At 56.4% G+C, this 11200-nt stretch overlaps 1 protein-coding gene across 1 annotated transcript in view; it reads left to right on the top strand.

Moving 5' to 3' along the window:
• LOC144609935 (tolloid-like protein 2) overlaps positions 1 to 11200 on the top strand; it is a 59643-nt gene that overhangs the window by 25447 nt on the left and 22996 nt on the right. Inside the window, exons 9-14 of the mRNA XM_078428341.1 lie at positions 77 to 297; positions 972 to 1097; positions 1243 to 1245; positions 4856 to 5016; positions 6042 to 6222; positions 7375 to 7500. Of these exons, the coding sequence (XP_078284467.1) occupies positions 77 to 297; positions 972 to 1097; positions 1243 to 1245; positions 4856 to 5016; positions 6042 to 6222; positions 7375 to 7500 (818 nt within the window). The remainder of the gene's footprint in view (positions 1 to 76; positions 298 to 971; positions 1098 to 1242; positions 1246 to 4855; positions 5017 to 6041; positions 6223 to 7374; positions 7501 to 11200) is intronic.

Raw genomic sequence — 11200 nt, 5'->3', positions numbered from 1 at the left:
ACCAACTCTCCCCCTGGTCTCTGCACCAACTCTCTCGTGGTCTCTGCACTAACTCTCCCCCTGGTCTCTGCACTAACTCTCTCGTGGTCTCTGCTGCCCAGGTGGAGCGGCACGATACCTGTGCGTACGACTACCTGGAGGTCCGTGATGGCGACAGCAGTGACGCCCCCCTGATTGGCCGCTACTGCGGTTACAACAAGCCCAGCAACATCAGGTCCAGCTCCAGCACACTCTGGCTCCGGTTCATGTCCGACACTTCCATCAGCAAGGCTGGGTTCACCGCAGACTTCTTCAAGGGTGCGTGTGGTTCATTGTGATTGTCCCAGTGACCTTGGCCATGGGGAGCTGGGCAGTGATCCAGTGAGACACTGGGGCAGTGATCCAGTGAGACACTGGGGCAGTGATCCAGTGAGACCTTGGGGCAGTGATCCAGTGAGACCTTGGGGCAGTGATCCAGTGCGACCCTGGGGCAGTGATCCAGTGAGACCCTGGGGCGGTGATCCAGTGAGACCCTGGGGTGGTGATCCAGTGAGACCCTGGGGTGGTGATCCAGTGAGACACTGGGGCGGTGATCCAGTGCGAACCTGAGGCAGTGATCCAGTGAGACCGTGTGGCAGTGATCCAGTGAGACCCTGGGGCGGTGATCCAGTGACACCCTGGGGCGGTGACCCAGTGAGACCGTGCGGCAGTGATCCAGTGAGTCCCTGGGGCGGTGATCCAGTGAGACCCTGGGGCGGTGATCCAGTGAGCCCTGGGGTGGTGATCCAGTGAGCCCTGGGGTGGTGATCCAGAGACCCTGGGGCGGTGATCCAGTGAGACCCTGGGAAAGTGTGGGTACGAGCTGGCAGCTAACCGCAGGGGTTGTGATGGTGGGGTCAGGGTCCGGGTTTGTGGGGGATGGGTGGGGGAGGGTGGGTGGGGACCAGTTGGGTGTAAGTTCCCCCATGTTGACCGTCTGTGTCCCGCTGCAGAGGTGGACGAGTGTGTGGGTGCGGAGCGGGGTGGCTGCCAGCAGCGCTGCATCAACACCCTGGGCAGCTACGAGTGTGGGTGTGAGCCCGGATACGAGCTGGCAGCTGACCGCAGAAGCTGTGACGGTGGGTACCCTCCTCAGTGCCCGGCAGGGTGTCACTATACCCCCTCAACCCTCCCCAGTGCCCGGCAGAGAGTCACCAGCACACTTCACTGTCTCCTGTGCGTTCGGGATTAAATCAGTCCAGTGCACGTCCTTAATTTTGAAAGCAGGTCCAGTTGAATTCATGATCAGATACCCAAGCAGGGTGAGGTACAGGTACAATGACCGTCTTACAGCAGCGTTACAGGCACTCAGACACAGACCACAGGTACAAGAACAGCATCTTCCCATCCTCCATCAGGCTCTTGAACCCCCCCCCCCCCCCCCCAATAGCCCTAACAATAGACAATAGGTGCAGGAAGAGGCCATTCGGCCCTTCGAGCCAGCACCGCCATTCAATGTGATCATGGCTCATCATTCTCAATCAGTACCCTGTTCCTGCCTTCTCCCCATACCCCATGACTCCGCTATCCTCAAGAGCTCTATCTACCTCTCTCTTGAATGCATTCAGAGAATTGGCCCCCACTGCCTTCTGAGGCAGAGAATTCCACAGATTCACAACTCTCTGACTGAAAAGGTTTTACCTCATCTCAGTTCTAAATGGCCTACCCTTTATTCTTAAACTGTGGCCCCTGGTTCTGGACTCCCCCAACATTGGGAACATGTTTCCTGCCTCTAACGTGTCCAACCCCTTAATAATCTTATACGTTTCGATAAGAAACCACAAGCCAATCTCAGCAACAACTACCTGCCTTGGTTTGAACTATTATCCAGTGAACATCCTCTCCACATACATTCTCTCCAGGCTGCTCACGATTCAGTAAGTTTCAGTGAGGTTCTTCTCCCTCCTCCCTCCAAACTCCAATGAGCACAGGCCCAGTGCTGTCAAACGTCATCATTTGTTAACTCACTCATCCCTGGGATCATTCTCGTAAACATCCTCTAGACCCTCTCCAGTGCCAGCACATCCTTCCACAGATAGGGAGTCTTTATGGAGTTTGTACGTTCTCCCCGTGACCTGCGTGGGTTTTCTCCGGGTGCTCCGGTTTCCTCCCACACTCCAAAGACGTGCGGGTTTGTAGGTTAATTGGCTTGGTATAATTGTAAAATTGACCCTCGTGTGTGAAGGATTGTGCTAGTGTGTGGGGATCGCTGGTCGGCGTGGACTCAGTGGGCCGAAGGGCCTGTTTCCGCGCTGTATCTCTAAACTAAATTAAAGATATGTGGCCCCAAACTGCTCACAGTGCTCCAGGTGAACATTTCTCCTTCACACAACACGTGGTGGGTGTATGGAACGAGCTGCCAGGGAAGGTAGTTGAGGCAGGGGCTGTCCCAATGTTTACGAAACAGTTAGACAGGTACATGGACAGGACAGGTGTAGAGGGATTATGGGCCAAACACGGGCAGGTGGGACTCGTGTAGCTGGGACATGTTGGCCGGTGTGGGCAGGTGGGACTAGTGTAGCTGGGGCATGTTGGCCGGTGTGGGCAGGTGGGACTCGTGTAGCTGGGACATGTTGGCCGGTGTGGGCAGGTGTGACTAGTGTAGATGGGGCATGTTGACCGGTGTGGGCAGGTGGGACTAGTGTAGATGGGGCATGTTGGCCGGTGTGGGCAGGTGGGACTAGTGTAGCTGGGACATGTTGGCCGGTGTGGGCAGGTGGGACTAGTGTAGATGGGGCATGTTGGCCGGTGTGGGCAGGTGGGACTAGTGTAGCTGGGGCATGTTGGCCGGTGTGGGCAGGTGGGACTAGTGCAGCTGGGACATGTTGGCCGGTGTGGGCAGGTGGGACTAGTGTAGCTGGGACATGTTGGCCGGTGTGGGCAGGTGGGACTAGTGTAGCTGGGGCATGTTGGCCGGTGTGGGCAGGTGGGACTAGTGTAGCTGGGGCATGTTGGTCAGTGTGAGCAGGTGGGACTAGTGTAGCTGGGGCATGTTGGTCGGTGTGGGCAGGTGGGACTAGTGTAGATGGGGCATGTTGGCCGGTGTGGGCAGGTGGGACTAGTGTAGATGGGGCATGTTGGCCGGTGTGGGCAGGTGGGACTAGTGTAGCTGGGACATGTTGGCCGGTGTGGGCAGGTGGGACTAGTGTAGATGGGGCATGTTGGCCGGTGTGGGCAGGTGGGACTAGTGTAGATGGGGCATGTTGGTCGGTGTGGGCAGGTGTGACTAGTGTAGATGGGGCATGTTGGCCGGTGTGGGCAGGTGGGACTAGTGTAGCTGGGGCATGTTGGCCGGTGTGGGCAGGTGGGACTAGTGTAGCTGGGACATGTTGGCCGGTGTGGGCAGGTGGGACTAGTGTAGCTGGGACATGTTGGCCGGTGTGGGCAGGTGGGACTAATGTAGATGGGGCATGTTGGCCGGTGTGGGCAGGTGGGACTAGTGTAGATGGGGCATGTTGGCCGGTGTGGGCAGGTGGGACTAGTGTAGCTGGGACATGTTGGCTGGTGTGGGCAGGTGGGACTAGTGTAGATGGGGCATGTTGGCCGGTGTGGGCAGGTGGGACTAGTGTAGATGGGGCATGTTGGCCGGTGTGGGCAGGTGGGACTAGTGTAGCTGGGGCATGTTGGCCGGTGTGGGCAGGTGGGACTAGTGTGAATGGGGCATGTTGGCCGGTGTGGGCAGGTGGGACTAGTGTAGCTAGGGCATGTTGGCCGGTGTGGGCAGGTGGGACTAGTGTAGCTGGGACATGTTGGCCGGTGTGGGCAGGTGGGACTAATGTAGATGGGGCATGTTGGCCGGTGTGGGCAGGTGGGACTAGTGTAGATGGGGCATGTTGGCCGGTGTGGGCAGGTGGGACTAGTGTAGCTGGGACATGTTGGCCGGTGTGGGCAGGTGGGACTAGTGTAGCTGGGGCATGTTGGCCGGTGTGGGCAGGTGGGACTAGTGTAGATGGGGCATGTTGGCCGGTGTGGGCAGGTGGGACTAGTGTAGCTGGGGCATGTTGGCCGGTGTGGGCAGGTGGGACTAGTGTGAATGGGGCATGTTGGCCGGTGTGGGCAAGTTGGGCCGAAGGGCCTGTTTCACGCTGTATCACTCTACGACTCTAAAATTGCCGCTAGTGTGCAGGGTAGTGTTACTGTACGGGCTGATCACAGGTCGGCGTGGCCTTGATGGGCTGAAGGGCCTGTTTCTGCATTGTATCTCTAAACCAAACTAAAGACACGGGTGAGTGCCAGTACATCTGACGGCATCTCAGTCTCTGTGTGTGGGATAAAACTGCAGATACTGGTTAAAATCGAAGGTCGGCACAAAAGGCAAGACAAGGCAAGTTTATTTACATAACACATTTCAGCAACAAGGCAATTCAAAGTGCTGCACATGAAACATTAAAGAGCAATTAAAATCAATTAAAAATAGTCATTAAAGAGAATAGAAAATAAAACAAGCTCAAATAGAATAAGACAGGTATAAAATACAAAACGAAAAGTTACACTGTTGTGTAAGAAATGAATAATTATTTGATTTAATAAGAGGCAGCTTATTAAATGTTCTTCTTTAATAAGAACAGAATAGTCTTCAGCCTCGATTTAAAAAACAGAGTTGCAGCAGACCTGCTGTTTCTGGTAGTTTGTTCCATATATGTGGTGCATCAAAACTAAAGGCTGCTTCTCCGTGTTTAGTTCTGACTCTGGAGACTCTGCCCACTCCCCTGGCATCAGTCTGAAGAGGGGGCTCGACCCATAACCTCGGCCATTCCTCCTCTCCAGAGATGCTGCCTGACCCGCTGAGTTACTCTGGCATGTTGTGTCTACCTTCACTGTCTCTCTGGTTCCACAGCGGCGTGCGGCGGCCTGCTGACGCAGCTGAACGGCACGGTGAGCAGCCCCGGCTGGCCCCGGCACTACCCCGGCAACAGGCGGTGTGTGTGGCAGCTGGTGGCACCGGCGCGGCACCGCATCTCCCTGCAATTCCTGGCCTTCCAGCTGGAGGGGAACGACGTGGGTACCCAGCAATGGCACGGCAAGCGGCCCACATGGGGGGGGGGGTAATGGGAGGGGATGGGAGGGGGGAGAGCAACCCCTGGGGGGGTGGGGGAAGGAGAGAGCCCGGGAGTAATGGGGGCACGGGGTGCTACACATGCCCCTAATTCTGGGACTGGTGGCTGGAAGGTGGATGGGGCAAGATGGGGGTTCGGGGGGTGCGTGGGGCAGAGTGGAGGTGGGGTGTGGGAGACTGGCGGGTGGGATGGTGGGAAGGGCAAGGTGGGGAAAGGGACGGGACGGGGTGGGATGGGGTGTGGGAAACGGAGTGGGGGGGGGTTGGGTTGGGGGGGATGGGACGGGGGTGGGATTTGGCGTGTGGACATGCTGGGAGGTGGCCAGGATGTGACGTTGGGAAGGGGTGGGGTTTGGGGTGTTAAGGCGAGGTGGGAGGGTCTGGGAAATAGTTCAAGTCTTTCCGAGACCACCTGCAGCGGTCTGGAGCTGCCAGCACCACCCACATGGGTGGTCATCCTGGTCCATGGGTGGTCATCCTGGTCCATGGGTGGTCATCCTGGTCCATGGGTGGTCATCCTGGTCCATGGGTGGTCATCCTGGTCCATGGTTGGTCATCCTGGTCCATGGGTGGTCATCCTGGTCCATGGGTGGTCATCCTGGTCCATGGTTGGTCATCCTGGTCCATGGTTGGTCACCCTGGTCCATGGTTGACACCTGGTCCATGGTTGGTCATCCTGGTCCATGGGTGGTCATCCTGGTCCATGGTTGACACCTGGTCCATGGTTGACACCTGGTCCATGGTTGACACCTGGTCCATGGTTGACACCTGGTGCATGATTGGACACCCTGATCCGTGGTCGGTGAAGATCAGGTGCATGTAGTTCGATTTGGGAAGGCCAGTGTCCCAGTGCTGCTGTTGAGGGAATGCGTGGTGGGTTTGAGGTGGAGTGAGCGTGAGGTTGTGAAGTTGGGTGTGAGTAGGTATGAGCTTGGAGTTGTGTGTGAGGGAGCTGTGTTGTCCCCAGGTGTGTAAGTACGACTATATCGAGGTGTACAGCGGCCTCCTCTCGGGATCCAAGCTCCACGGTCGCTTCTGTGGCTCCGAGATGCCAGATGTCATAACGTCACAGCTCAACAACATGCGCATCGAGTTCAAGTCTGACAACACCGTGTCCAAGAGTGGCTTCACAGGGCAGTTCTTTGCAGGTGAGGGCCGGATCAGGGCGACGGGCATCTCAAAGGGATTGGTCTGGGGATGAGTGATTGGACGGGCAGGATGGTGCAGCGGGTAGAGCCACTGCCTTACAGCGCCAGAGACCCAGGGTCCATCCTGACTATCGCCCCTCATGGGGTCTGGTCTCAAGTTGCATCAGACTGTCCCATCGGTGAAGCCCCTTGTAGCTTGTGCGGCACGGTGGCACGGTGGCGCAGCGGAAGAGTTGTTGCCTTGCAGCGCCAGAGACCCGGTTCAATCCCGACTACGGGTGCTGTCTGTACGGAGTTTGCACGTTCTCCCCGTGACCTGCGTGGGTCTTCTCCGGGTGCTCCGGTTTCCTCCCACACTCCAAAGACGTGCAGGTTTGAAGGTTAATCAGTCCTTTGTCAACCGCGTGTGTGTCGGGAGTGGATGTGAAAGTGGGCTAACAGAGAACTGGTCTGAACGTGTGATCGATGTCCAGTGTGGACTCAGAGCCTGTTTAGTTTAGTTTAGTTTAGAGATACAGCGCGGAAACAGGCCCTTCAGCCCACTGAGTCTACGCCGACCAGCGATCCCCGCACACTAACACCATCTGACAAGCACTAGGGGCAATTTACAATTTTTACCAAAGCCAAATAACCTACAAACCTGTACATCTTTGGAGTGTGGGAGGAAACCAGAGCACCTGGTGAAAACCCACGCAGGTCACGAGGTGAGCGTACAAACTCTGCACAGACAGCACCCGTAGTGAGGATGGAACCCGGGACTCTGGCGCTGTGAGGCAGCAACTCTACCGCTGCGCCACAGTGCTGTCCCCATCATGTGTACCGAAGTACAGTGAAGAGCTTTTGTGTGTCATCCCGTCAGTGAAAAGTCTGTACATTTAGTGGTTTTAGTTTTAGTTTTAGAGATACAGCGCGGAAACAGGCTCGAGTCCGCACCGACCAGCGATCCCCGCACACTAACACTATCCTACACACACTAGGGACAATGTTACATTTAAACCAAGCCAACTAACCTACAAACCTGTAGTCTTTGGCGTGGAGTGTACATGATTACACTTGAGCCTTCTGTAGTGTGTCTCACTGAGGGTGGGCCCAGCATTGTGCTCTGGGTGCCCTAGGTTTGTACGTGACGGCCTGTTCTCTCTCCGCCCCCAGATAAGGACGAGTGCTCACTGAACAACGGGGGCTGTCAGCACCAGTGTGTGAACACACTGGGCACCTTCCTCTGCCAGTGTCACCTCGGCTACACCCTGCACGCAAACCGCCTCGACTGCAAGGAAGGTCAGTGCCTCCATCGCCACCCCGCTCACCGCTACACAACCCCTGGGACGGGCAGGGCGGGAGGGGAACGAGGCCCCTGTCCCACCCCCATCCCACCCCCACCCCATCCCTCCCCACCCCCACCCCATCCCACCCCCACCCCATCCCACCCTCACCCCATCCCACCCTCACCCCCATCCCACCCCCACCCCATCCCACCCCCATCCCACCTTCACCCCCATCCCACCCCCACCCCATCCCACCCCCATCCCATCCCACCCCATCCCACCCCACCCCCATCCCACCCCATCCCACCCCCATGCCACCCCACCCCATCCCACCCTCACCCCCATCCCACCCTCACCCCCATCCCACCCCCACCCCATCCCACCCCCATCCCATTCCACCCCCATCCCACCCTCACCCCATCCCACCCCATCACACCGCCATCCCCATCCCACCCTCACCCCATCCCACCCCATCACACCGCCGTCCCCATCCCACCCTCACCCCATCCCACCCCATCACACCGCCATCCCCATCCCACCCCCACCCCATCCCACCCCCATCCCACCCTCACCCCATCCCACCCCATCACACCGCCATCCCCATCCCACTCCCATCCCCATCCCACCCTCACCCCCATCCCACCCCCATCCCAGCCTCACCCCCATCCCACCCCCACCCCATCCCACCCTCACCCCCATCCCACCCTCACCCCCATCCCACCCCCACCCCCATCCCACCCTCACCCCCATCCCACCCTCACCCCCATACAATACAATACAATACAATACAATATATCTTTATTGTCATTGTACCCAGGAGTACAACGAGATTGGGAATGCGCCTCCCATACGATGCAATAATTTAAGTAATTTAGACAACAGCAACCCAACGAAACAATTGTAACAGTTTTAGTCAGGGTAAAGTGCAAGTTGATCTATGCGTTGTGACCATCCGGCTCAGTAGGACCGGTTCATAGCAGCTATGGCCCTGGGGATGAAGCTGTTCCTGAGTCTGGAGGTGCGGGCGTAGAAGGCCTTGTATCGTCTGCCTGATGGAAGGAGTTCGAACAGACTGTTCCACCCCCACCCCCATCCCACCCCCATCCCACCCCCACCCCCATCCCACCCCCACCCCCATCCCACCCTCACCCCCATCCCACCCCCACCCCCATCCCACCCTCACCCCCATCCCACCCTCACCCCCATCCCACCCCCACCCTCATCTCACCCTCACCCCCATCCCACCCTCACCCCCATCCCACCCCCACCCCCATCCCACCCCCACCCCCATCCCACCCTCGCCTCAGTTCGAAGGGCCGAATGGCCTACCCCTGCACCTATTGTCCATTGTATATTGACCTCAGTTTCAGTTTCGGGGCTGTTTCCACACTGGATCTCTCAATCAATCAGTATGTTGCAAGTTGCTTTCAGAGTCATTCAGCACAGAAACAGATCAGTTTAGTTTATTGTCACGTGTCCCGAGGTACAGTGAAAAGCTTTAGTTGCGTGCTAACCAGCCGGCGGATAAACAACACATGATTACAATCGAGCCATTTACAGTGTACAGATACATGATGAATGGAATAACGTTTAGTGCAAGGTAAAGTCCGATTGATGATAGTTCCAGGGTCTCCAATGAGGTAGATAGTAGATCGGGACCGCTCTCTAGTTGGTGAGAGGATGGTTCAGTTGCCTGATAACAGCTGGGTAGAAACTGTCCCTGAACCTGGAGGTGTGCGTTTTCACACTTCTATATCTTTTGCCTGATGGGAGAGGGGAGAAGAGGGAGTGGCCGGGGTGAGACTGAGATGTAGATGGAGTCAATGGAAGGGAGGTTGGTTTGTGTGATGGTCTGGGCGATATCCACAATTTGCTGCACTTTCTTGCGGTCTTGGATGGAGCTGTTCCCAAACCAAGCTGTGATCCCCTCACTCACAGTAAAGGGGAGCGTTCTATTACCGCCTTAAAAATACCATTGGCAGCCTCCACAGCCTTCTGTGGCAATGAATTCCACAGATTCACCACCCTCTGACTAAAGAAATTCCTCCTCATCACCTTCCTAAAGGAACTTCCTTCTTAAACTAATCTCCAGTTACTCTCGGCATGATTGTGAGCTGCCTGTTACTGCCTGCAAGGTGAACTACAGCTTGGCATGTTACTCTTGGCATGTTACTCCAGTTACTCTCGGCATGATTGTGAGCTGCCTGTTACTGCCTGCAAGGTGAACTACAGCTTGGCATGTTACTCTTGGCATGTTACTCCAGTTACTCTCGGCATGATTGTAAGCTGCCTGTTACTGCCTGCAAGGTGAACTACAGCTTCACTGACCCAGTTTGAACTACTGTATGTGATCCATATCCCTCCATGCGTAGGAAGGAACTGCAGATGCTGGTTTAGACCAAAGATAGACACAAAGTGCTGGAGTAACTCAGTGGGTCAGTCAGCATCTCTGGAGAAAAAGGATGGGTGATGTTTCGGGTCGGGACGCTTCTTCAAAATGAAAGTAGAGGGGAGGGAACTGGAGGTAAGAAAAGGCCAGAGCAAAGCAGGGTGGGTAACACACGTCCATCTGCGCTTGGTCTCACTGATACATAGGACCCACACCCTGAACACGGATACAGTAGATGAGGTTGCAAGAGGTGCAGGTGAACCTCTGCCTCACCTGAGAGGGTCAGGGCTCGGGGTCAGGGTCCCTGGACAGAGTCGAGGGGCAGGTGTTACATCTCCTGCGGTTTCAGGGGAAGGTACCTGGGGAGGGGGCGGTTTGGATGGGAAGAGATGTGAACGATACGATACGATAGAACTTTATTTATCCCAGGAGGGAAATTAATTTGCCAACAGTCATAAAACACAAGATGCATGAAAATAAAGTGACAAGTGGTAAGGCTTTGGGGATGTGTAAAGATCGGGGGTGGAGTCAGTCTCAGTCTCAGTCTCAGTTTGATAACCACAGGGTAGAAGGATCTCCTGTGTCGTTCTGTGCTGTATCTTGGTGGGACCAGTCTGTTGCTGAAGGTGCTCCTCAGGTTGACCAGTGTGTCATGGAGGGGGTGGGCTGTATTGTCCAGGATGCTCCACAGTTTGAGGAGCATCCTCCCCTCCAAGACCATCTCCCATGAATCCAACTCCACCCCCAGGACGGAGCCAGCCTTCCTTCCAGAACCAGGGAGTTGTGGAGGAAATCGGTCTCTGCGGAAAGGGAAAGGGGAAGATCTGCCCTGCTAAAAGTCTCATATCTGCCTCCACCATTACCCCTGGCAGCACTAGGGTTGCCAACTATCTCACTCCCAAATAAGGGACAAAAGGTGACGTCACCACCCCGCGTGACCTCACCCAGCCAGTGGTCACTTGCTCCCACTCCACCAATGGCGGCTGCCCGGGCCAGGGACCGGGTTGCTATACAACCTCCATTAGGCGGCGCCCGGGCCTACACTGTCCAGGCCTACACTGTCTGGGCCTACAGCGGCCCCTGGGCCTACAGTGTCCGGGCCTACACTGTCCAGGCCTACAGCGGCCCCTGGGCCTACAGTGTCCGGGCCTACAATGACCAGGTCTACAGCGCCCCCCTGGTACGGGACAAACCAATTAAGCCCAATATAAGGGACGTGCCGCCTAATACGGGACAGTTGGCAACTCTACCCAGCACTCTCTGTGTAAAAAAGACATGCCCTCCCAACAGTTCAACTTGCAGGCAGTAACAGGGGCATTGAGTA

The sequence above is a fragment of the Rhinoraja longicauda genome, chromosome 35 (genome assembly GCF_053455715.1).
Source record: "Rhinoraja longicauda isolate Sanriku21f chromosome 35, sRhiLon1.1, whole genome shotgun sequence".
Taxonomy (NCBI): Eukaryota; Metazoa; Chordata; class Chondrichthyes; order Rajiformes; family Arhynchobatidae; genus Rhinoraja; species Rhinoraja longicauda.
This window is presented reverse-complemented; position numbering and strand designations above follow the sequence as displayed.